General features: G+C 37.3%; 2 protein-coding genes across 4 annotated transcripts in view; both read left to right on the forward strand.

Annotated features, from left to right (window-relative positions):
• The first annotated feature begins 458 nt into the window (after positions 1-458).
• LOC137078321 (signaling lymphocytic activation molecule) lies at positions 459-11,341 on the forward strand. 2 transcript variants are annotated; one of them, XM_067445506.1, is made up of 5 exons: positions 459-540; positions 4,221-4,544; positions 8,563-8,619; positions 10,422-10,682; positions 10,793-11,341. In XM_067445506.1, exons 1-5 carry the CDS (start codon positions 492-494, stop codon positions 10,930-10,932), a joined length of 831 nt encoding a protein of 276 aa, XP_067301607.1. In that variant the 5' UTR covers positions 459-491; the 3' UTR covers positions 10,933-11,341. The 2 variants fall into 2 exon arrangements, with proteins under 2 accessions (XP_067301607.1, XP_067301608.1); XM_067445507.1 differs by lacking the exon at positions 8,563-8,619.
• Positions 11,342-15,391: 4,050 nt separating this feature from the next.
• The window catches only part of itchb (itchy E3 ubiquitin protein ligase b), a 42,643-nt gene continuing 30,305 nt past the window's right edge, over positions 15,392-27,729 (forward strand). Inside the window, exons 1-2 of one of the 2 annotated variants that reach the window (XM_067445509.1) lie at positions 15,392-15,545; positions 27,055-27,145. In XM_067445509.1, coding sequence (XP_067301610.1) covers positions 27,076-27,145 — 70 coding nt within the window. In that variant the 5' untranslated portion in view covers positions 15,392-15,545; positions 27,055-27,075. Of the gene's footprint in view, positions 15,546-17,766; positions 17,928-27,054; positions 27,146-27,729 lie in introns of those variants that run through there. The other variant, XM_067445510.1, reaches the window with a different exon arrangement.

A 27,729-nucleotide genomic window follows, 5' to 3' on the forward strand; every position in this document is an offset into this window, starting at 1 on the left:
CTAAGCCCAGTTTAAATGAAGACTTATGAATCTGAATTGCATCCCTATAAAGATTAGATTAGGTAACCAAACCTTCTATAATTTATGGACAGGAAGTGTCAAAATACATTTAAATATTACTTTTAGAAGTCTAGTTTTCTAATCAGTTTCAGGCTTTTTAATTTACCTGCAGGGTAAAGGGTTTTTTAGAGGTAGGCCTGGAAAACTCATTGAAATAAATAAATAACTTGAATAAAAAAGTAATATATTTCATAGAAAAACATAGTTTTTAGTTCTATACAATAACCAAAAGTTGAAATTATTATATATTACTAATTTATATTTCATATATATTTCAAACATGGTTTGAAAAGTGTTTAAATCTTCTTTTGATGCAAGTTGACGTAACTGGTTTCATGGTCACTTCCTGATGAAACCGAAGGTCTTCACTGAGATCTTCGTCTTCATATGTTCACACTGCTCGAGTGAGCTCCAGATGCATCATATGGTGAATGTTCATCAGGATGTGGGTTTTCATTGTGTTTTTCATCTGTGTTAAAGGTAAGATGCCTAAAAAAACTTATCATTTTTCTTTTGTTTCTTTCATTAGATTGATTAATTGTGCTCTCTGATTGCTCTCTTGCTGAAACACACACAGTAGTTGGTAGTTTTCTATTCTTTTCTTAAAATGATAAGTAGGCCTATTGCAGAACTGCTAATATTTTTGGCTCATTTATTACATTTTTGTCTTTTCTTTCACTTTTGGGCATGGGAAATATCCTTAACAAACTATTTTCAGTGTAAATGTGTTTAATAAAACTTGCTTTTCACATAAATATGAACAATCACTGTCCCACAGTTTCATAATCTAATGTTCCCTTAATCGTGAAGGTTAGTGTGTGATATGTTCAGTACCTGTTAAGCACAATCTGTAAAGTAAATATTATAGGAGTACGTTTTGAGTAGGCTACTGTTTCAAACTATTTCATATTCAAATGTAGTTTGAAGAAATGTCTTTGTGGAACAGCTCAGTAGGTTCCTCTTGGTCTTCCATTAAAACAAAAGTGAAAAATGGTCTAATTTAACGGAAGATGATATGAGAACTGGTTATGAATGTGGACTGGAGATCTCGCCTACAATGGAAACATTCAAGGAAGTGAAATCATCTACAAGACAGAAATAGACCACATCAATCACTAAAACAAAATCCTAAGGGGGTGTTCGGGGGGCATAAATCCTCACATAAACTCATAATAATAATACATTTCATTTGTACCTGTGCTCTTCCTACCTGTATAACAACTTAACAAGTGGGACATATACATAAATTGTTATCAGTTTGCACTGCATAAGTTATGAATTATATATCGATTAATCCTTATTAAAGGTACTGTAGTTATTTAGTCAAGAGCAGAGCATATTTAGTGAGCAATTACTTTAGTTCTTTACATTGTCATTATAAGTGGTTACTGTCACTTTAAAAGATCTTCTGCTGTCGCACATGATGCGGATGTGAGATGCTGAAGTCGGAGTTACAAAACTTACCAAACGCGTGACTGTCCCCCATCTGCTCCTCTTCAGAAAATTACATTCGCTGTCCCATTGATCACGGTATTTACACGAGGGTTTGGGTTTTTTGGCAGGAGTGCCTTCCGTCTTACGACCATCATCCGTCTCTTTTTTGTTTTTTTCCCGCGTTGTAACTCGTCATCTGACCTCACACACTAACCTCGCGACAACAGCCACCATAGTGTAGGCTACTGCAGATGCCAGTTATCACGAGGCTAGTTACAGAGCTCAGATTGGAAAGTTTTTGTTTTTTTTACTCCGGTATTATTATTTTTTAATAACGCAGGTTAAAATACAGGAGATTTACGGGAAATACGAATACGGGAGGACGGCGGGAAAGAAGGGTAAAATATGGGAATTTCCCGGCCAAAATGGGATACTTGATGGGTATGCCTTTTGCTGCCAAAACAGCCCTGACCCATCAAGATATGGACTCCACTAGACCCCTGAAGGTGTGCTGTAGTATCTGGCACCAATATGTTAGCAGCAGATCCTCTAAGTCCTGTAAGTTGTGAGGTGGGGCCTCCATGGATCGGACTTGTTTGTTCAGCACATCCCACAGATGCTCGACTGGATTGAGATCTGGGGAATTTAAAGGCCAAGTCAACACCTCAAACTCGTTGTGCTTCTCAAACCATTCCTGAAGCATTTGTGCTTCATGGCAGGAGCATTATCCTGCTGGAAGAGCCACATCCACCAGGGAATACCGTTTCCATGAAAGGCTGAACATGGTCTGCAACAATGCTTAGGTAGGTGGAGCGTGTCAAAGTAACATCCACATGATGGAGGACTCGAGGTTTCCCCGCAGAACATTGCCCAAAGCATCACACTGCCTCCGCCGGCTCACCTTCTTCCATTAGTGCATCCTGGGGCCATGTGTTCCCCACAGTGTTATAGTCGAGACCAGCTCATTCGAGTCTGAGTCGAGTCCGAGTTAAAAAAGGGTCGAGTCCGAGTCGAGACCCAGTTAAAAAAGGGTCGAGTCCGAGGTCAGAGCGGGTCAAGTCCGAGTCGAGACCGAGTTACAAAAGGGGTCGAGTCCGAGTCGAGACCAGAGAGAGCCTGTGCAATCATAGATATATTTACATAGATTCCTCATTTGACCGATCCATGCAGGCACTAATGAGGAATCATATATATATATATATATATATAATATGATCGTGCTAGGATTTTGACCTTTTTCGACGGAAACGAGACAAAAGGCACGAGCCAAAGGGTTTAAATTGGATTTGTATGTCTGTGGGTTTGAGAAGTGTGCCGGAGGAAAAGAGGGCGGGCGACCTTAGACATTTTTGGTGGAGATGCTCATTTTATTATTAATTAAACAAGGTTTGGATTTCTCTGTGACACTTTTGTCCTACTTTGTAAACAGTAAATATATTAAAAATAACAGTTTAGAAAAATAATGTAGCAGCAACGTGACTTTCTGGAAACCGCGATCACTACAGGATGCCAGGTGGACACGGTAAAATAGAAGCGCGAGCAGGAGCGTGGGCGTAAAAAGTCACTTGCAGATTTCTACAAAGAACAAACTACTAAGCATTAGCTGTCAACATGCTGAGATGTTATGCATATATAATTATTAGTTCTTAATCTATGTGCTTTCGCTGCACATGTCGATGAAAATTGGACGTTGTTGGGCAAATCACTGGTTCCCCCGGTAAGCGAAGCACACACACACCCAGCCATCCACGTGAAGTAAAAGAAAACCTGATTCATCAGACCAGGCCACCTTCTTCCATTGCTCCGTGGTCCAGTTCTGATGCTCACGTGACAATGTTGGTGCTTTCGGCGGGGTCAGGGGTCAGCATGGGCACTCTGACTGATCTGTGGCTATGCCGCCCCATACGCAACAAACTGAGATGCTCTGTGTATTCTGACACCTCTCTATCAGAACCAGCATTAACTTCTGGAGCAGTTTGAGCTCCAGTAGCTCGTCTGTTTGATCGGACCACACGGCCCAGCCTTCGCTCCTCACGTGCATCAATGAGCCTTGGCCGCCCATGACCCTGTGGCCGGTTCTCCACTGTTCCTCTTGGAGCACTTTTGATAGACACTGACCACTGCAGACCGGGAACAGCCCACAAGAGCTGCAGTTTTGGAGATGCTCTGACCCAGTCGTCTAGCCGTCACAATTTGGCCCTTGTCAAACTTACTCAAATCCTTGCCCATTTTTCCTGCTTCTAACACATCAACTTTGAGGACAAAATGTTCACTTGCTGCCTAATATATCCCACCCACTAACAGGAGCCGTGATGAAGAGATCATCAGTGTTATTCACTTATTCACTGGTCATAATGATATGCCTGATCGGTGTACTTTGGATAAAGTTGTATGCTAATTGTTTAAATGTAATGTATTAATCAAAGTTGAGAGAAGGAAACTTGTTAAACCAGATTATGATGTATAATGACAATTTGTGAGAATTTGTGGTTTGGCACACTGATACGATCAAATGAAAGCGTTTAAGAACAAATGAACAGATGCATCCTCCATATACAGACAATTTCAAACATACATATCAAATTACTTGTCATGTCAACTGGGAATATCTTCAGAGACTAGTCAGAAGTGCTTAATTTAAACAATTGTAATCTGTCATTCTTGACAAACACAATCCAACAAGACCCATAATATGTGTTATTTAATGCACCTTTGCATTGTTTCAGATCTCGTCAATGGTAAGCGGGAGGAGGTAAAGACAGCGATGGAGGGAGACGTTCTGACTCTACATACAGGAGCTCAGCTGAAGATTGACTCTGAGACAATGTGGTTTTTTAAAAGTGGCAATATTTCCACTCGTATAGCACAGATGAATAATGGAAAAGGTCCTATCCGCTATGAGGAGAAACTTGCTCACAGATTGCATCTAGATCAAGATAGCGGATCACTGAGCATTCGTAACATCAGTACCACTGATTCTGGAGTTTATGACGTATCTCTCACCATCGGGTTACTCATCTCGGAGATAAAGTTCAAAGTGAATGTGTATAGTAAGTTATGCCGCTGCATTATTATACATTACATTATTATCATAAAGGAAGTCACTTAAAGGGATAGTTAACCCAAAAATGAAAATTATGTCATTAATTCTCTCTCATGTACGCCAAGCCTGTTCATCTTCACAACACAAATTAAGATATTTTTAATTACATCTAAGAAGTTTCTGTCCCTGCATTGACAGCTACGCAACTACCACTTTGACACTTCAAGTTCATAAAGAGATTATAAAACTAATCCATATGAATTGAGCAGTTTAGTCCAAATGTTTTGAAGAGACTGGATCGCTTTATATGATTAATATGAACACATTTAATTTATTTAGTTAATTTGTTCATTCTCGAGTTATGAAGCACGTTTGAGCTTCAGCGAGAGCCAATGAGGTTCATTCTGGTGATAAGCAGATCGTTTGAGCTTCAGCGAGAACCAATGAGGTTCATTCTCGTGTTACGCAGATCGTTTGAGCTTCAGCGAGAGCCAATGAGGTTCATTCTGGTATTACGCAGATCGTTTGAGCTTCAGCGAGAGCCAATGAGGTTCATTCTGGTGATAAGCAGATCGTTTGAGCTTCAGCGAGAGCCAATGAGGTTCATTCTCGTGTTATGCAGATCGTTTGAGCTTCAGCGAGAGCCAATGAGGTTCATTCTCGTGTTATGCAGATCGTTTGAGCTTCAGCGAGAGCCAATGAGGTTCATTCTGGTGTTACGCAGATCGTTTGAGCTTCAGCGAGAGCCAATGAGGTTCATTCTCGTGTTATGCAGATCGTTTGAGCTTCAGCGAGAGCCAATGAGGTTCATTCTCGTGTTATGCAGATCGTTTGAGCTTCAGCGAGAGCCAATGAGGTTCATTCTCGTGTTATGCAGATCGTTTGAGCTTCAGCGAGAGCCAATGAGGTTCATTCTGGTATTATGCAGATCGTTTGAGCTTCAGCGAGAGCCAATGAGGTTCATTCTGGTGTTACGCAGATCGTTTGAGCTTCAGCGAGAGCCAATGAGGTTCATTCTGGTGTTACGCAGATCGTTTGAGCTTCAGCGAGAGCCAATGAGGTTCATTCTCGTGTTATGCAGATCGTTTGAGCTTCAGCGAGAGCCAATGAGGTTCATTCTGGTGTTACGCAGATCGTTTGAGCTTCAGCGAGAGCCAATGAGGTTCATTCTCGTGTTATGCAGATCGTTTGAGCTTCAGTGAGAGCCAATGAGGTTCATTCTGGTATTACGCAGATCGTTTGAGCTTCAGCGAGAGCCAATGAGGTTCATTCTGGTATTACGCAGATCGTTTGAGCTTCAGCGAGAGCCAATGAGGTTCATTCTGGTGATAAGCAGATCGTTTGAGCTTCAGCGAGAGCCAATGAGGTTCATTCTCGTGTTATGCAGATCGTTTGAGCTTCAGCGAGAGCCAATGAGGTTCATTCTCGTGTTATGCAGATCGTTTGAGCTTCAGCGAGAGCCAATGAGGTTCATTCTGGTGTTACGCAGATCGTTTGAGCTTCAGCGAGAGCCAATGAGGTTCATTCTCGTGTTATGCAGATCGTTTGAGCTTCAGCGAGAGCCAATGAGGTTCATTCTCGTGTTATGCAGATCGTTTGAGCTTCAGCGAGAGCCAATGAGGTTCATTCTCGTGTTATGCAGATCGTTTGAGCTTCAGCGAGAGCCAATGAGGTTCATTCTGGTATTATGCAGATCGTTTGAGCTTCAGCGAGAGCCAATGAGGTTCATTCTGGTGTTACGCAGATCGTTTGAGCTTCAGCGAGAGCCAATGAGGTTCATTCTGGTGTTACGCAGATCGTTTGAGCTTCAGCGAGAGCCAATGAGGTTCATTCTCGTGTTATGCAGATCGTTTGAGCTTCAGCGAGAGCCAATGAGGTTCATTCTGGTGTTACGCAGATCGTTTGAGCTTCAGCGAGAGCCAATGAGGTTCATTCTCGTGTTATGCAGATCGTTTGAGCTTCAGTGAGAGCCAATGAGGTTCATTCTCGTGTTATGCAGATCGTTTGAGCTTCAGCGAGAGCCAATGAGGTTCATTCTGGTATTATGCAGATCGTTTGAGCTTCAGCGAGAGCCAATGAGGTTCATTCTCGTGTTACGCAGATCGTTTGAGCTTCAGCGAGAGCCAATGAGGTTCATTCTCGTGTTATGCAGATCGTTTGAGCTTCAGCGAGAGCCAATGAGGTTCATTCTGGTATTATGCAGATCGTTTGAGCTTCAGCGAGAGCCAATGAGGTTCATTCTCGTGTTACGCAGATCGTTTGAGCTTCAGCGAGAGCCAATGAGGTTCATTCTCGTATTACGCAGATCGTTTGAGCTTCAGCGAGAGCCAATGAGGTTCATTCTGGTGTTACGCAGATCGTTTGAGCTTCAGCGAGAACCAATGAGGTTCATTCTGGTGTTACGCAGATCGTTTGAGCTTCAGCGAGAGCCAATGAGGTTCATTCTGGTGTTACGTAGATCGTTTGAGCTTCAGCGAGAGCCAATGAGGTTCATTCTGGTGTTATGCAGATCGTTTGAGCTTCAGCGAGAGCCAATGAGGTTCATTCTGGTATTACGCTGATCGTTTGAGCTTCAGCGAGAGCCAATGAGGTTCATTCTTGTGTTACGCAGATCGTTTGAGCTTCAGCGAGAGCCAATGAGGTTCATTCTGGTGTTACGCAGATCGTTTGAGCTTCAGCGAGAGCCAATGAGGTTCATTCTGGTGTTACGCAGATCGTTTGAGCTTCAGCGAGAGCCAATGAGGTTCATTCTGGTATTACACAGATCGTTTGAGCTTCAGCGAGAGCCAATGAGGTTCATTCTGGTGTTATGCAGATCGTTTGAGCTTCAGCGAGAGCCAATGAGGTTCATTCTCGAGTTATGAAGCACGTTTGAGCTTCAGCGAGAGCCAATGAGGTTCATTCTCGAGTTATGAAGCACGTTTGAGCTTCAGCGAGAGCCAATGAGGTTCATTCTGGTGTTACGCAGATCGTTTGAGCTTCAGCGAGAACCAATGAGGTTCATTCTGGTGTTACGCAGATCGTTTGAGCTTCAGCGAGAGCCAATGAGGTTCATTCTGGTGTTACGCAGATCGTTTGAGCTTCAGCGAGAGCCAATGAGGTTCATTCTGGTGTTACGCAGATCGTTTGAGCTTCAGCGAGAGCCAATGAGGTTCATTCTGGTATTACGCAGATCGTTTGAGCTTCAGCGAGAGCCAATGAGGTTCATTCTGGTGTTACGCAGATCGTTTGAGCTTCAGCGAGAGCCAATGAGGTTCATTCTGGTATTACGCAGATCGTTTGAGCTTCAGCGAGAGCCAATGAGGTTCATTCTGGTATTACGCAGATCGTTTGAGCTTCAGCGAGAGCCAATGAGGTTCATTCTGGTGTTACGCAGATCGTTTGAGCTTCAGCGAGAGCCAATGAGGTTCATTCTGGTATTACGCAGATCGTTTGAGCTTCAGCGAGAGCCAATGAGGTTCATTCTGGTATTACGCAGATCGTTTGAGCTTCAGTGAGAGCCAATGAGGTTCATTCTGGTGTTATGCAGATCGTTTGAGCTTCAGCGAGAACCAAGGAGGTTCATTCTGGTGTTACGCAGATCGTTTGAGCTTCAGCGAGAACCAAGGAGGTTCATTCTGGTGTTACGCAGATCGTTTGAGCTTCAGCGAGAACCAAGGAGGTTCATTCTGGTGTTACGCAGATCGTTTGAGCTTCAGCGAGAGCCGATGAGGTTCATTCTGGTGTTACGCAGATCGTTTGAGCTTCAGCGAGAGCCGATGAGGTTCATTCTGGTGTTACGCAGATCGTTTGAGCTTCAATTAGTCCAAAAGGCAGCTGCCAGTTGTTACTGGTAAAAAAAATATGATGTAAGACCAATTTTATCATCTCTACAGTGGTTACTTTTATTAAGTAATTCATTAAATAATTTACATTTTGTGTGAACTATCCCTTTAATGATATAAATGCAGTCCATAATGAATAAATCTCATGGTTTTTGCAAATGATCTTATTAAAAGATGTTCATGTTTCCCCTTGTCTTAAAGCACCTGTCTCTGTGCCTGCTATTGAGAACAACTCATTGGTTATTAACCAAACTTCAGGTGAGTCTTCTAACCCAGTTCATTCAGTTGCTATCTATCTTGTCCTGTAGGGTCCCTCTCCTGACCTCTAAATCAGTGTTGGGTAAAAGGGGCAGGGATTTGTTTAGGAGTCATTAAAGCAATAAATACTGAGAATGAGACCTTAAAGTAAAGGGTTAGTTCAACCAGAAATGAAACTGATGTCATTAATGACTCACCCTAATGTCGTTCACACCCGTAAGACCTCCGTTCATCTTCAGACACAGTTTAAAGGGATAGTTCACTCAAAAATGAAAATGAGATGTTTATCTGCTCACCCCCAGTGCATCAAACATGTCGGTGTGTTTGTTTCTTCAGTAGAACGCAAATGAAGATTTTTAACTCAACCGTTGCTGTGTGTCAGTCATATAATCGTGTGAATAGGTAACAATTCTATGAGAGGAAAACATACAAACAAAAAACATTCTTAGACAACGTGCACAAAAACCCGGCTGCTCCTGACGACACATTGATGTCTTAAGACACGAACCGATCGGTTTCTGTGAGAAACACAACAGTATTTGTTATTTTTTTTACCTCATATCCCGACGAGTCTCATCAAGTTTTCCCATCGGATATAACTTCCGACTGATGAGGTCAAGCTGGCGCGATCATAGATATATACACCATGTAGATTCCTTATTCGATCGGATTATATATATATATATATATATATATATATATATATATATATATATATATATATATATATATATAATCGCACCAGCTTGACCTCATCAGACGGACGTTACAGCCGATGGGAAAACTTGATGAGACTCGTCGGGATATGAGGTAAAAAAATAAAATAAATAAATACTGTTGTGTTTCTCACAGAAACCGATCGGTTCGTGTCTTAAGACATCAATGTGTCGTCAGGAGCAGCCGGGTTTTTGTGCACGTTGTCTAAGAATGTTTTTTGTTTGTATGTTTTCCTCTCATAGAATTGTTACCTATTCACACGATTATATGACTGACACACAGCAACGGTTGAGTTAAAAATCTTCATTTGTGTTCTACTGAAGAAAGAAACACACCTACATGTTGGATGCACTGGGGGTGAGCAGATAAACATCTCATTTTCATTTTTGGGTGAACTATCCCTTTAAGATATTTTATATTTTATTCCCTGATATGCAGTGTATGCACACTATACTGTCCATGTCCAGAAATGGAATAAAAATATCATCAAAGTAGTCCATATGAGACATCAGTGGGTTAGTTAGAATCTCTTGAAGCATCCAAAATACATTTTAGTCCAAAAATAACAAAAACTACGACTTTATTCAGCATTGTCTTCTCTTCCGCGTTCCTCAAATAAAGATTCAGATTGTTATGAATCAGTGAATCGATCAATGATTCAGATCGCATGTAAAACTGTCAAACTGCTGAAATCACAGCGACATTGGCAATCCGAATCAATGATCAATTCACTGATTCATAATCATCTGAATCTTTATTTGAGGAACATGGAAGAGAAGACAATGCTGAATAAAATCGTAGTTTTTGTTATTTTTGGACCAAAATGTATTTTCGATGCTTCAAGAGATTCTAATTAACCCACTGATGTCTCATATGGACTACTGTGATGATGTTTTTATTCCCTTTCTGGACATGGACAGTATAGTGTGCATAGACTGCATATGCTCAGGGACTAAAATATAAAATCTTAAACTGTGTTCTGAAGATGAACGGATTAGGGGGAGGAGTTAATGACATCAATTTCATTTTTATGTGAACTAACCCTTTAACATTGAAATGTAACCTGTGAAAAACATCTACAACAGGTACATTAAAGCAGACACGAGAAGTAGAGGAAGTATGCCTTGTGTTCTGCTCTGTGAGAAATGATCGAGACGTGTCCATCTCGTGGTATAAAGGGGATAAAATGGTGAACCAGATCAGCAATCCTGATCTCAGCGTTAACCTCAGTTTACCATTAGAGCTTCATTATAATGACCCAGAGATCTACAGCTGCACGGCTGCAAATCCAGTGAGCAATAAGAGCGTCCGTCTTCACAGGAAAGAGACCTGCCCACGATGTGAAGGTACAAAAACAAACCCTCTTCCTGCCACATAACCTCTGTTCAGTCTGTTTTTCCACAAACAAAAACCTTTAATGAGACGGATGTTCATGAATAAGTCTCTTCTCTTTCAGGTTGTGCAGAGCGTTGTGGTGTCACCGAGGCTGTGATTCGACTGATTCTGTCTGGTCTGTTGGGAATCGCTACAGTTTTCTTTCTGGTTGAGCATGTGAGGCTCTGCTCGGCTCAGAGAAGAGTCGCTGATTCTGTGTGATGAGAGTTTGGAGGGTGGGCAAACTTTGACTTTGAAGGAGGTTTTCAGGGTAAACCGTTGAGGTGGAAAACATTTAATTTATTACTTTGGATAAAGGTCTGCTAAAATGATATGTAGTAGGCTGAGTGTGTGCTGTGACCTTTAATGTACATACTGACCTAAATGATGTATACGTGTGTGTGTGTGTGTGTGTGTGTGTGTGTGTGTGTGTGTGGGCTAGTAAACCCTACGTTATGGGGACAAAATGTCACAAAGCTGACAATATCTGAAATCCTTGTCCTTGTGGGGACATTTTTTAGTCCCCATGAGGAAACATCTTATAAATTATACACTTTTGAGTATATGAGTTTTTTTGAGAAAGTAAAAATGCAGAATGTTTCCTGTGATGGGTTAGTTTAGGGGCAGGGGCAGTGTAAGGGGATAGAAAATACGGTGTCAGTATAACCATTATGCCTATGGAAAGTCCCCATAAAACATGAAAACACAAGTGTGTGTGTGTGTGTGTGTCAGTATTTGCAATTTTTAATTTGTCTGTTTGTCTGTTATACTTGATTAATAAGGGGGGTGGGGTAATATGAGATTTTTTTTTATTAAAGTGGTCCTCAAGATAAGAGAAAATAAGGCAGAAGTACATTAAAATTATATAAAGTATTATATTTCAGAATGTTTGCTATCATTTTAAATGATCAGCAGTGTTGGGGGTAACGCATTACAAGTAATTCAAGTTATGTAATCAGATTACTTTCTCAAGTAACTAGTAAAGTAACACATTACTTTTAAATTTACAAAAATGATCCTTACGCTGTAAAAAATATTTTAAAAATAAGTTACGTGGTTGCCTTAAATTTTGTTAATTGAAATAAAAAATTTGAGTTGATACAAAAAACATTTTTTGAGAATCGACAACCTTTATTAAAATATTATTAAAAGATTTTGTAAGCATATTGGGTAATTGTGTGTGTTTTATTTGTGATGACGCAGTTAAACATGGCAAATAGTGCTATTTTCATGATTTATCAAATTTTATGGTTTAGATATAATAATATTTTGAGTTTCTGTTTATTAAACCAATTTCCTTCATTGTATCAACTCAATTGTTTAATTTCAATAAACTCAATTTTAAGGCAACCCGGTTACTTACTTTTTAAAGTTAAACCAACAATATTTTTTTACAGTGTAGTTACTTTTTCAAATATGTAACGCAAGTAACTTTGTTTTCCTATTTATGAATTGACGCTGTCTTGTCTCCATGTTGAAAAAAATTGTGTGAGTAAGCACTGATGCGTTGTGTGTGTAAACATGATGGTTATTGTGTTTCTAATGAGCTGGCATTTACTCTTCTCACTTGCACAAAAAATCTCCAATAATTAAATATGTTATAAAACTGCTTTTAATCTCACTTTATTGACCAATGTCTTACATTTAATCATTTAGCAGACGCTTTTATCCAAAGCGACTTACAAAAAAGGGGAGAGCAGCAACGAAACAAACAAGGCCAACAACCTGTAAGAGCTGTAAGAAGTCTCAGTTAATTAGCACAGTACACACATTTTTTTTAAATATTTTTTTTTATAGCCATCTACAACAAAAACTCATGTACGCAAAATACAGAACACTGGATTTTGATAGCAATGATAACATTGCTGCTGTCTTGCTGCTGACCTTCGATGATTCAGTTAAACAAGCAAAAATTAAATGATATTCTTTGTTTTTATTGGTGAAGTGGGCTAAGTGTTGAACTTTCTTCTCCTGCGGTCCAATGGCAGCACAGCTGAACAGTTAGTTTGAGCTGCGCCCTCTTCTCTACATGAGAAAAGGGCCTTTACATTTGCCCAAAAATATAACTTTATTTAAAAAAATCGAACCCAGCCCAGAAAAAGTAATGCAAAAGTAACGCAACACTTTTATTAAAATGTTACTAAGTATTGCAATTAGTTACTTTTTTAAAAAAAGTAACAAAATCATGTAATGCATTACTTTTCAAAGTAACTTTCCCCAACACTGATGATCAGAACACATCTATGACAAAGGGTTATACAAATATGGCTTCATGTGGCTCAATTTACCCCAGGTTAGGGGTAAGATGATCCAAGTCATTGGGTAAATTGCACCATCTGAGTGTAAACAGACCATCTAATTAAATCTGAATCAAACGCATGTGAAATTGTAAAAACAAATAAAAAAGTAAAATTACAACTAGTCATTTATGTTCATGCTAATGTATATTCATAATCATGCTAATGTCCAACAACATAAAACCAATCAAATTAAGTTAAAATTTCAAAATCTTAAATTGTTTAAATTTTTTAAACAATGTGTTGAATACCAAAGTTGTAACCTATACAGACTTAACAGAGAGTTAAATAAAATAAAGATTAAATAAAATAAAAACTGAATGAATGTCACTGAAACTAATAAACATTTTAGTCAAAAGGTTCTTGGCATGGCAGTTTTACAGGTGTAAAGATGTAGGCTACTTGATTACGGTTTTGGTGTACTTCTTCTACATTGTTTCTGAACTCAAACAAAGTTTTTTATTTTTTAAAGAAAATTCTAAACTAAAACAGTTGTGTAACATTACATTGAAATTATACCAGTTAATACTTCAGAGATTATGGTGGGGAAGTTAAAACACTGGCTTAAAGGTGCACTATGTAGTATTTTTGCAGTAAAATATCCAAAAACCACTAGGCAGGTGTTATATATTTTATTCAGCTCAGCTCCACAACACTCGGTCCTGCTCAGCTTCACTATAGTAACGTTAATAACCGCATGCATGAACGTGATTTCTGCCCGAGTCCTATTTTCCACCGGCTGTGAGGTGAAGACCACATGTCCCAAGATACTGCGCACACACTTTGCGTCATCAAACTATGCATTTGTTTTGAATAGGCGCCCTCTAGTGGACGGAAAGTTGCATAGTGCACCTTTAATTTACTCCACAGCATTTTGGAATAAAACTATAGCTTAATCACCAATATGCATCATAAAATATTTTTAGACCTGGACACATGTTAATGTGTCAGCCATAAAACCATGTTATGCTAAAATTATACGTGTGCCTTCACTCCTCCCATTTGCGCTGTTCAGTCTGGCAGAATTGATATCTAAAATATATGGTCACAGAAATAAGAGTTGCCAAGATAAACGGGGGGGCTTGGGTCAACTTACCCACTGGGCTCATCTTACCAGCACTCTCCCCTATATGCAGTTTTAATTTGTATGTTTGTTGGTTTGACTAATAATTTATAATGATTAATAATGTATTAAAGTGTTGGATAAAACTTAAACTGCCTATTTTTGTTCAGTGTTTCAGAGGAAAAGCGTTATTTAAAGTAGAATTAGCAGACAGTGATTGAACTAACCCAGCACAAGTACATCTCGGAGAAGTCTATTTAATGCTGCATCTACATCTGTAATACACTCGAAAAAATGCTGGGTTAAAAACAAGTTGGGTTGAAAATGGACAAAAATGCAGCGATTGGGTTGTTTTAATCCAGAGGTTTGGTTAAATGTTTGTAATGTGGGTAGTTTTATTTAACTAAACTAAACATTACTGTATTGCTTGCTATAAAAATGAACCCAAAGTATGTTGGAAATGAATTTAAAATTAATTAAATTAATGGAAATGTATTATGAACATTATTAATACATGCAATGAATAATAATTTAAAAAATAAACATTTATTAAATAGCTTATTAATAAATGTTAATCTTTTGATTATTATTGTTGCCGCTAGTAATATGTGTCTGATTTTTAGGATTTTGGGTTCATTTTAAGCCAGCCATATAGTAATTTTTTAACAGCTGGGTTAAATTTAACCCAATTTATGGGCTAAAACAACCCAATTGATGGGTTACCATTTTCAACCCAGCTTGAGTGATTTTTAACCCAACATTTTTCTAGGACGGATCCTATTAGATGTCATAGACATTTAGAAGACGTTAGAATATATTTCTAAAAATGCTTATTCTAAGACACAGCACAGCAGCAGAAGCTTTCTGCTGCTTCAGATGCTTTTCACCAAGCAGATGCTTTCCAGATTAACAAATCTAGGAGTCATAGGGACGTTACATTAGCTAATGGTAATTTTTAATCATTCAAAATGTCCTGAATTTTATTATTCAGGTAGCCTAGCCTAGTCCAGAATAGCTGTTACTTTTCTCAGCAATAATCCGTATGAACGAATCACTGTGGTTTATGATTACCAGATGAGGATCTTTAAAAAAAAAAAAGCATTACATATAGAAATCCTTAGAAAAATGTAATGTTTTTGACACAAACGAATCTACAATATTAGTAGATATGAAAGATTGTACTCGTTCTCGTACTAAACATCTGCCGTGAACACAAAACCGTCGTGAGATTTGAACAGAGAACCGGCTCTCCGGGCAGCCGAGCGCCGCCGGGTGGAGTAACGGGGAAACGGACTCTGACCGACTGGAAGGGCGGATTCAGGACCGCGTCTTTGATGACGTGTTGCCGTGAAGATGGCGGAAGTTCATTCCTGATCTGAGCCGCCGGAGTCGCTTGGTACGGATTCTGTAATAAACTATTTCAGGACGGATTGGTTCGGCTTCACGTCTCTCATCTGACCCAGAGATACATTCGGGTAAGCGACGGGCGTCTGATCGAGGCTGTGTCGTAGTTTACCGTGTGTTTTTCTGCTTATCTGTGTACATCGCGTGATAGTGACACTGAGTCGTGTTGACAGGTTAACTAATCACATTGACTACTTGTATCTCGTATAAATAGCTCATGTTTGACAACGAGAGTCGGAGGGATTCAAACGACACTCCCTAATGTGTGTCTGGGTTTGTTGTTTACAGTCATGATCGGGTCATGTATGAACACATGTGGCATGTTAATATACCCTCATGTCAGATGTTCAGCTTCGAGTTTGTTGTTGGTTTTGGTTTCAGCTCATTTGAGGATTTAAATATTTCCTAGCTAAACAGGTTTGTCCTGAAGCTGCTCACCTATCCTCCATTGTCATTAGCTAAAATACCGCGGTATTCCCCCGGTTAAACCGTTTTGTTATTTGTCATTAGTCACTGTTGTCATCCAAAACATAATAGTATGACACTTTGATATATAACATGGTATTTAGATGGTATGCTTCCTTTTCAATCTTTTTATGTCTTGGACCCCCACAATAGAATCAACCTTTAAATAAAAAAGACAACTGTATATTTTCATGTAGAACAAGTGAAAAATGTATATTATCAGTGTATATAATATTTACCCTTATGAAAATTAACCATGGTTTTACTACAAAAAAACAAAAACACAACAACATGGGTTTCCCATGATAGCTATAATTGTTTTACTACACTATACTATAGTTTAGCCATGGTGTTTGTAGTAAATCTGTGGGTATACAAATGGAAATCTATCAAGCAGAAAAACAACAAAACAACAAAAACCTTTGGCTATAATAAACTATTGTAAGGGTAGTTTTTAATTTTCTACTTGTAGGTGTAGGCCTAAGTTAGATGTAATATTTGTTTCAATCAAATTATTCAAAAAAATATGAATTTATTATTTATTTAAATCAAAATGTATTCAATTTAGTTATTAACTTTTATTTTTCACATTTATTTTACATGGCTTTATTTATCTATTTTAATATTGCTTATATAGTTTAACAAAATGTATTAATTTATTTTAAGCAAATTATTTAGTTACTTTTATTTATTTACTTAGTTGTACATTTATATTTATACTACATTTCTTATTTTTATTTATTTTAATCAAAAGTTTTATTTATTTTGTAAATGTTATTATTTAATCAATTGATTGTAATCTAAACTGTGTTCAATAATTTTATTTAAATAAATAAATAAATAAATAAATAATGCATTAACTAACATGAACTAACAATAAGCAATATATTCTTAGCATTTATTGAGTTTTGTTAATGTTCACAGTGCATTAACTAATGTTAACAGACACCTAAATATTTGTATTAAATGTTAAGATTAGCGTTTACTAAGATAATATGCTGTAGAAGTATTGTTCATTGTTAACTAATATACCGGTAGGCCTAGTAAAAGAACAAGTGAAACCTTATTATAAAGTGTTATCAGAAAATGTGGCTTTATTATCTGATTAATCAAGCAAACAATCATCAAAGTAATCGTTTATCAAAATAATCAGTTTAAGACTTCGATTGGATTATAATGCAGTCACAGCCACGTGATAAACTAAAGTACCGTGATATCACCATCACTGCAGTATTGTTGTGTTTTCACAGATAAATGAGAAGGTTTTGTTTTAAAAAGTGCCTTGCTATGTGGTTGCTAGGGTGTTCTGCGCAGTTGCTAGGTGCCAAATCTCTGATATACGATATCTCTCGGGTTCTTCTGTGTGGGTTTTGTCGTCACAAACAAACACACCCTTCCTCTTCCTGACAGGTATTCCCGCCCCCAAACGCGCGCTATTAGCCGAGTCAGAAGTTGACATGTCAGGTCACGTAAAGCATCACAGAGTGTTTGACTCTTCAGGTAGACAAACCTACAAATGATTAACCTCTGAAGACTGAACATCACAGACAGTGTTGGTGTTGAGAAGGTGACACTTTGCCTTTAAGAGCAAATATCAGGCAGAAGCAGAGCTTGGGTTTTCCTGACGTTTAGATTATGAAGGAGCGTCTGTCATCATAATAGTGTCTCCTCTGGGCTCGGCCCGTCGGCTGCTATTGAGGCGCGACACACGATCACTGATGAATAATTAACCCAGAGATCAGCCCGAGTGAAAGTTTATTCAGATCTCACTCTTGTGCGAGACACACGTGAGCTCCCGGTTTGATCGTGATTCGTGAGTGAAGCTTTGTGATGTAACTGGAGGAGAAGTTATCGAGCCAACAGCGCCTGTAATCTGGGATCTCTTTACAACACGGAGAGAAAGAAAGCTAAAGAAATCACAATTTTTCCACTCCTCAATAGATGATGTTGCTCTGATTGTGGATTTAGTTTCATCATTTTGGAATATGGTGAGCTTGATTTGTTTCATGTTGCCATATAGTCCTCGGGGGGAAAAAATTACATAATGTTTTACTGTCTTGTGAAAGTCTTCCAATCTGACCTAGTTTACTTAGAAACTAAATGTTTTACTGTTTTATTTCTTGCATCTTTCTGGTGACAATAATAATGGTTCCTCTAAATAATTAAGCCTTTTAAATCATTTAAAAGCTAAAAAATGTCAAAACATTTCTTTAATAATTGTATATAATATATGTTAGTCTGTTAAAGCAGTGCAAAAATAAATGTGAGAACAATAAAAGTAACTAAAGTGATTTAAATAAATACATTCATTTTATTTGAATTTGATAAAAAGTAAATTAATAAAAACATCCTACAAGTAGAAAAAAATTAAATAATGTAACTTAATAGCTACCTTTACGAACATTACCATGGTTTTATTATAGTAAACGTTTATTTAAGGATAGATTACTACCATTTTTATGAAAAAAGTATGCTTTTATTAATTAAGGATGCAAATTGTTGCAGTAAAGACATTTATAATTTCAATGTCAAATAAATGCCTTTTATATTAATAAAAAATGACCCCCCCCCACAAACATATGATCTGCACAAATGTTTTCAACATTGATTATATTCATAAATGTTTCTTGAGCATCAAATCATCATATCAATGATTTCTGAAGGATCATGTCAATCAATCAATCAATCAACTTTATTTATATAGCGCTTTTACAATCACGATTGTGTCAAAGCAGCTTCACAGTGTCAAACAGGATAATATTGCGACAAAATTAGATTTGGCTGTACAGTCGTACTGGAGAAAACAGTGATGTTATCAGCTTATTTTAATTCATCATATAGCGACAATGTTGGCAGATCAGTATTTAAGTTTATAGAATTAAATAAGACCTAATTCATACATTTTATTTGTATAATAAGTTGAATAACTTTAATCATATTTTTAGTGTCCCCAACTGAGCAAGCCAAGTGACACTTCTTGTGACACTGAAGATGCTGTAAATTCAGCTTTGTTCACAGGAATAAATTACAGTTTTAAGTGTAATACTATAGAAAACACTCTAATAAATGCTGGCTTATAAACAACCTAAGTTGGGTTGAATGTGGACAACCAGAAATTGGGAATGGACCCATTCAAACAACCCAATTTTTGGGTTTGTCCACATTCAACCCAACTTAGGTTGTTTATAAGCCAGCATTTATTAGAGTGCAGTTATATTAAATTGCAGTAATACTTCAGAATTTTTACTGTATTTTTAATAAAAGAAATGCAGCCTTGGTGAGCAGAGTTTTCTTTACAAAAAATTACCTTCATAAAAGAGATGCTGCGGTGTATTTGTTACATTTTATTAGGACTATTAATATTTTTACATATTAAGGGTCTATGATTTCTGCAATGTGGAAAATTATTAACTAAATAATTAATTCGTTTGAGTTAGGGCTGCAGATATTGATTATTTTAGTAATCGAGTGTTGTACCGATTATTCTATCGATTAATCGAGTAATCGAATTATTATTACTTTTATCTTTATTTAAGAGCAATACTAAATACAGGTCCTTCTCAAAAGAACTAGCATATTGTGATAAAGTTCATTATTTTCCATAATGTAATGATAAATATTAAACTTTCATGTATTTTAGATTCATTGCACACCAACTGAAATATTTCAGGTCTTTTATTGTTTTAATACTGATGATTTTGGCATCCAGCTCATGAAAACCCAAAATTCCTATCTCAAAAAATTTCATCTGAACAATAAAATAAGTGTTTTTAATACAAAAAAGTCAACCTTCAAATAATTATGTTCAGTTATGCACTCAATACTTGGTCGGGAATCCTTTTGCAGAAATGACTGCTTCAATGCGGCGTGGCGTGGAGGCGATCAGCCTGTGGCACTGCTGAGGGGTTATGGAGGCCCAGGATGCTTCGATAGCGGCCTTAAGCTCATCCAGAGTGTTGGGTCTTGCGTCTCTCGACTTTCTATCACAATATCCCACAGATTCTCTATGGGGTTCAGGTCAGGAGAGCTGGCAGGCCAATTGAGCACAGTAATACCATGGTCAGTAAACCATTTAGCAGTGGTTTTGGCACTGTGAGCAGGTGCCAGGTCGTGCTGAAAAACCAAATCTTCATCTCCATAAAGCTTTTCAGCAGATGGAAGCATGAAGTGCTCCAAAATCTCCTGATAGCGAGCTGCATTGACCCTGCCCTTGATAAAACACAGTAGACCCACACCAGCAGCTGACATGGCACCCCAGACCATCACTGACTGTGGGGACTGGACACTGGACTTCAGGCATTTTGGCATTTCCTTCTCCCCAGTCTTCCTCCAGACTCTGGCACCTTGATTTCCGAATGACATGCAAAATTTGCTTTCATCCGAAAAAATTACTTTGGACCACTGAGCAACAGTCCAGTGCTGCTTCTCTGCAGCCCAAAAGTGTCTTGACCTGAGGAATGCGGCACCTGTAGCCCATTTCCTGCTCACGCCTGTGCACGGTGGCTCTGGATGTTTCTACTCCAGACTCAGTCCACTGTTTCCGCAGGTCCCCCAAGGTCTGGAATCGGTCCTTCTCCACAATCTTCCTCAGGGTCCGGTCACCTCTTCTCGTTGTGCAGCGTTTTTTGCCACTCTTTCCTTCCCACAGACTTCCCACTGAGGTGCCTTGATACAGCACTCTGGGAACAGCCTATTCGTTCAGAAATTTCTTTCTGTGTCTTACCCTCTCGCTTGAGGGTGTCAATGATGGCCTTCTGGACAGCAGTCAGGTCGGCAGTCTTACCCATGATTGCGGTTTTGAGTAATGAACCAGGCTGAGAGTTTTTAAAAGCCTCAGGAATCTTTTGCAGGTGTTTAGAGTTAATTAGTTGATTCAGATGATTAGGTTAATAGCTCGTTTAGAGAACCTTTTCATGATATGCTAATCTTTTGAGATTTTTGGGTTTTCATGAGCTGTATGCCAAAATCATCAGTATTAAAACAATAAAAGACCTGAGATATTTCAGTTGGTGTGCAATGAATCTAAAATATATGAAAGTTTAATTTTTATCATTACATTATTGAAAATAATGAACTTTATCACAATATGCTAATTTTTTGAGAAGGACCTGTATATAAGAGAAAATAAGACGGGTATCTTAAAATTAACATCTAATTTGTTTTCTTTTTGGAAAAATTCAGTTTTATTGCTGAAATTGCATGCATTAATAACTGAAACTAAACAAATTTAATGCATTCAATTGCCATATTATATTTTTTATAAAAGTCAATTTCAAATTACTTTAAAAAGGTAAACATAATACAATCTAAAACTAAACCTACAACCAATAAACTTATAAATAGTAATGCAAACAACAATAATGCATAAAAATTGCATTTATGTTGTGCAACTTAACGTTCATGTTTCCGCTTCAGCGCAGACGTGACGGAAGCCTTCACTGATTTCTGAAGGCTTTGTGGCTTTTGTAAGAAACAAAAAATATTGGACAGGAAGGAAACTTGAAATAAGAGCAAGAATAGAGACGGGCACACTAGAGATGAAAAGATCAGCTCTAACGTCATCGAATCCGCTGTTACAAACTAACCATCCCTCCGCACCCGATCATCGCAACTTCAAACTCTCAGTGTAAGCGCGATGCTATCGTCACATATTAGCTACACTGAAGTAGTTACCTTAAATCTTCTTTGGCGAAATTACATTTCTTAAATAACCTAAACTAGGGTTGACAACCTATACTTCACACGGCGGAGGAGTAACCGCTGGAAGGTGAGCAAACACGAAAGATGAGTTTGTATTTAAGTCATTCAAGTACATCGCATATACAGCTTCAAATCTACATTTTGAGCTAATCATTCATCATTGTAACAGCTTGTTTTATTAAGTTAGTAGCTATAAATATGAGTTGGACATTTAAATGACACAAATCAATGAAAACACACACACACACACACACACACACACACACACACACACACACACACACACACACACACACACACACACAGGCCTGTCACGATAGTCAATAAATCAATTCATCGCACGATTAAAAAAATGAGCGCGATCAATTTTCCGGCTGCGGTAATTTCCATTTGCATACTTGTTTGTTTTCCCCGTCTCTCCCATTGACTGCGCGCGCCGATCGTTTGGGGAGATGTTTATACTCGATGCGCAGACCGGATGCCGGTGTTATGAGACGTCATGCTCGGCCAGCTTCTCCTGGAGCTAGTGCTTCTTCCGTTGCGGAGCCGCACGCAGTTACAAAATTTGACGTGCACAGTGCCAAGCGAAACGGGGTCTCGCGCACTCTGCATTGACGTTATTTTTGCCGCGCGCACCCTTGCGCTCGTGCGGACGCGCAGAGTATAAACGAGGCTGAAGTTGGCAGTTTGATAAATGCAAGTTAATTCTTCAGTTCAGTCTTTGTGGGCTAAAAAGGCACATAAGGTCCTGTAGAAATAGCAATACACAGTCTTCTTTTTTGCCAAAAAAATGAAAAGCATGTCATCAATGTCTTCTCTCTTGCTGTATCAAAATCTCACCTAGCTTTCCTCAGAGATGGTCAAGTTGTTTGAGCTTGATTACAAGATATAACTTTTTATTTAATGCTGTACCTTAAACTGTTGATAATTGTTATATCATATGCTAAAGTAAATTTCTGGAGTGTTAACGATTAAAAGAAAAAAACAAGAAACCGAACCGTGTGTTTTGTGAACTGTGCCACCCCTAATATGCACCTCATCTCTTGCAGTTTTCATCCATTTTATTGATTGTTTTTGGTCTTTTGTTCATTTATTGTAGCCTAATGATTTATTGATTAATGATTTATTTATTGATATTTTAAATGTTTTCCGTTTTCAATGTTAGTCTTTAGAAATAATAGTTTATTGATCTTTGAAAAAATGCACCTGCATTATTATGTCATTATCATTATTTTAGATGAAAAGGGTCTCAGAACGACAATATTATCATTTATCCTAATCATTTCTTGGCCAATTTATCGTCCAGTGAAATTTGTTATCGTGACAGGCCTACACACACAGAGCTTGTTCTGATGTTTGTTCGCTTATAGCGTTGAGAACATTTTAATGGTGTATTTCGAGATAACGTCTCATTAAAGATATAAGCGCGGATATAACCACAATCCGCACATACTCCGAGTCCTTACACAAAAAAATGATTTCTGCAACATCCATGTGTAGTTAAATGGACTAAACAGAGCTTTTTTTTTTATTCGAGTAACCCGAGGAATCGTTTCCGCCCTAGTTTGAGTAGAGCCAACTCAAATTGAACGCATTAGTTCTATCAAATGAACTTTTATGAGTATTTTGAACTTGCTTTTACCTTTGAGCTCTCAAAACTGACACATTTTAAGTAATCTGAGTGGTTTCATTGTTTTGAGTTTTATGAACTTGTTTCTTTTAATTTAGACTAACTTAAATTGACCAAAAATTGGGTTGGGATTTCTTTTTCTCAACATGCTTTGCCAAGACACTCAAAAGAGACAGTAAATGCCAAAATTAAGTGTTTATATTATGCTTTTTTTGTTGCAAGATTAATGTTTATTGGGAGATTTAGTAGTGTTTAATGTTTTATGCTAGTTTAGAAAAGTTTCTGTTATGCTTTTTTTTCTTTTTTCCGATCATAATGATGAGTGGAGCATGAGATTAGTTTGACAACAGATATAGTCCTTCACTAAATTGACAAAAGTTTTTGGACGGCTGCCTTTACATGCTCATGAACTTTAATGCCATCCCATTGTTAATCCCTAGGGTTCGGATATATGGAGTCGGCCCACCCTTTGCAGCTCTAACAGCTTCATCTCTTCTGGGAAGGCTTTCCACAAGATTTAGGAGTGTGTTTATGGGAATTTTTGACCATTCTTCTAGAAGCGCATTTCTGCTTAGCTAGTCAAGTTTCCACTTCTATTTTTTTAAAGGGTGGTTCGTGTTTTTTTTTTCTTGGCTTGGTTGTGTTTATGGGGCACAGTATAGCATGTCTTAATATTTTAAATGCTGTATTTTTCTTCTATTCTCCCTTTATTCCACACCGCTGTATTCACTGTCCTTTGATTGGCTCGTTTGCTTCCTGCTTCTATGAAGCCCATCCCTTCGAAAACACAATGGTCTTAGATTGGTTAGATGCCCAAATTATTGGCAGAAGTGCCAAGCACAGGTTGTCATGGAAACGCCACGCCTCTCACCATTACGGGCAGAAGTCACATCTGCGGAGACTAGCGAGGGGTTATGATGTCACCAACCCAGGAAGAAGCTCGTTGTAGTCCAAACCGGCCGTTTTTGTAGGCAATAAACTGCCGTAACTTTAAAAGACAATATCTCCGTTTGCATTGAACTTTCAGTGCTGTAACTTTGCAGATACTGTTTATGCTCAAGCAGCGACATTACACACTAACTAAAGTTAAAAAAGTCAAATCGCACGCAACCACCCCTTTAAGTTAAAAGTCAAATATTTAAAGTTCCAAGCAATTAAAATATGCCAGGTCTGCTCGCTTAAACTTTACATTTCTTAACTTGAGTTTTGCCAACTTATTCGGGTTTACAGTGTGTATATGTGGCATTTGTCAAAACATTTTCTGAGGTCACTCAGAACACTTAAATCGATATAGACTGATGCCTGTGAATATTAAACCGTTTAAATATGGATACGCAACAATCAGTTGCCTCAGGAAATGTAAAGTTTAAGTAAGCACAACTTGCAGATTTTAATTGCTCTGAACGTGAAATATTTGACATTTAACTTAAAAATACCATGTCATTTTGCATTTTTTTACATTAAATTTGACGAGCTTTTACTTGCTAATTCAATAAATGCCTCATTGATAATTGGTAACCCAATGCTTTGGTAGCATTAACACAGCAAAGCCCTTGCTGAATGAGGACAGCAATATAAAACACTTAACATGTATATAAATATAATAAGTCTCTTGCTCCACTCGTCATTATGATGGAAACCCTACAAAAACCAACATAACAAACTCTTCTAAACTATAGCATAACAAAACATTAAACACTACTAAATCTCCCACTTATGATTAATCTTGCACAAAAAACACTATAACACTTATGGCAAATCGTGTCATGACACAGTACGCTAAATTTTCTTTCATTTTTTCATTTTAACAGTAAACTTCTGTTGTGCAGAAAAAGAAAAGGGTTTCATTTTCATATGTTTAAAAGATAAATTGAAATACACGACACAATTTCTGAAAGAAAAATTGTGTCTTAAGATCTTACATCTTAAGAAACATCTCTTCCAATTGCACCTGACCAATAAAGAATAGCACTTAACTATCCATTAATTTTTGTTTGTTTGTCCAAAAAATAATAATAATATTGTGTACTGTGCTAATTAACTGAGATTTCTTACAGCTCTTACAGGTTGTTGGCCTTGTTTGTTTCGTTGCTTCTATTGCTCTCCCCTTTTTTGTAAGTCGCTTTGGATAAAAGCGTCTGCTAAATGATTAAATGATTAAATGTAAATGTAAAAAACATATTGCCCTATTATTGTAAAAAAAAAAAAAAATTTTTTAATGAATTAAAATAATCAGAAATGCTTTTGTTTATTAATATGTAATTAAATAATTAAAATGAAATCCTGAAAAATTTATTAACTAATTAATTAAAATTAAATTAAATTAAATTAAATGAACTAAATTAATACATTTAGGCTCCATAACACCTCAGCAGAATTTAGGACAAAAATGTAATGTATAAAACATTATCTTCCTAAAAATGAAGAGATGTTAATTTTATGACATTTCACATTTTATTCTACTAATTTTTTGCATGTTTATGACCGCATGATTTCTGTGATGCGGCAAACGTGGACAGAATCCCGTCATAAACAAATACATTTACTGTACAGCGCAGTTCACAATGACGAAAGCAATTAATTTAGAAAATGTTGAAATTTTTCAAGAAAATAATCAATCAAGAATTTTTTTAATGGAGAACAGAATTTGATTAAAAAAAATGTAATGGAAAATTAAATTTGATAAAAATGTATCTCGAAAGGCCCTAGAAATGTAACTTTTGCAGCAACAAAAAAATAGCTCTTTCATGATTTCAAATAGTGGACCCCTTTCACAGACGGATGACGCGTTATAATGGTCATCGATATTATAAATCCTGCAACGTTTTTTTTGTATTTTCATTTTTTAAGACCTATATGTACATTTATAACACTAATAGTTTGTATTCTATAACTTTCGCATCAAATTACAATAAACAACTTGCTGTGAGGGAGTTTCTAATACAGGTCTATGGGAGGGATGGTAAAAATAACATCTTTCTCTCTTTTCACTGCCGTTATCAATCTCACTCTATTTTTCCCTCTTTATGAAAGTTGTGAAATCACTGTTGTGGAGTTTTTCCTCAGCTATTCTGAGCAAATGGGAACACAAAATATGTTAAGTGTATTCTCTCATTCATCGCTATCAAAGTTAACCCAACTTACAATGACTTCTACTTCTGAGAAACCCGGAAATGTGGAAAGGGTCTATTAGACTCACTTCTGGATTAATACAATTAATAAAAGGGTCTAGAAATAATAAAAAAAACAGAATTTGGAAAAATTTGGAAACTGATTTCACAGGGCCCAAATAAATCACATTTACAATATTTCCTTCACATAAAAAATATGTTATTTAATATTGGTAATAGTAATAATATTTCACAACTTTTACTGTATTTTCAATCAAAGAAATGCAGCTTTGGTGAGCAGAAGAGACTTCTTTACAAAACATTACCTTCATAAAAGTGCAGAAATGTTAATGTGCCTTTTGAACGTGGTTAAATTTTACTGGAACTATTCATTTTTACATATCGAAAACAAAAATCTGTCATAGAAAAAGTAGGTTTACAAGTTCTCACACTGATATAATGAGCATTTTTGCTGGTATTTCGAGACTCATGGCATCAGATCTATGAAAAACATCTATGAAGTAAATTGCAGAACTGTATATTGCTTTGTCTGACACTTTGTCACCCCTAGCAGGTCCATCACATTTGAAAGAGGCACAAATGTGTGCGTTAAACAGTTTCGATTAGAATAAGCTGCAGTGTGCATTATTAATATCTGTGTTTGTGTGTTTGCAGGTCTCAGCGTAGCTCTATGTCATGGCCTGCAGTGTCGCTAAAGCAGGTCCCACTAATGGCTTACCTATGAAGGCACAGCTGCAGATCATGGGTACGTTTGCATGTGTTGGTTTATCTGATTCCTCACTCTCACCTCCTTAATATACACTCATATTTCACTTCTAACAGAGGTGCACAGGTCCCAGTCTCTACTATCGCTAATAAAAGCCCTTTTTTGCTTTATTCATTGATGTAAACTAAAGAAACTATCTTCAGGACGTGTGCATGTTATTTATGCATGACTGTTAATATAAGCATTACTAAAAATGTTCGTACTTACTTTCTGTATACAATTAGTAAACTTCCTAATAGTTTTAAAGCATTAACATTTTCTTTCTGTGGTTTTGCTGAATTACATTAAACTAAACCACTGAGCAATATTTATGATGATGATTTTTGGCAGACCAACTTTGACTCGAATAAATAAACACTAAAGTAAAAAAATAACATTTTATTTTTGATTTGATTTATGTTTGTTTCAGTTCATATAGTGATGATAATATCATGTGGTATTTACCGTGGTTTGCCTTTGATACTACTCAAAAGTTTAATTATATATTTTAAAGGGCTATAAACGGGTTTATTTACATGCATGTTTTAAACTTTTTGTGCTTATAAAAGGGTCTTATATTAAGT

This window comes from Pseudorasbora parva, chromosome 6, assembly GCF_024679245.1.
Source record: "Pseudorasbora parva isolate DD20220531a chromosome 6, ASM2467924v1, whole genome shotgun sequence".
Lineage (NCBI taxonomy): Eukaryota > Metazoa > Chordata > Actinopteri > Cypriniformes > Gobionidae > Pseudorasbora > Pseudorasbora parva.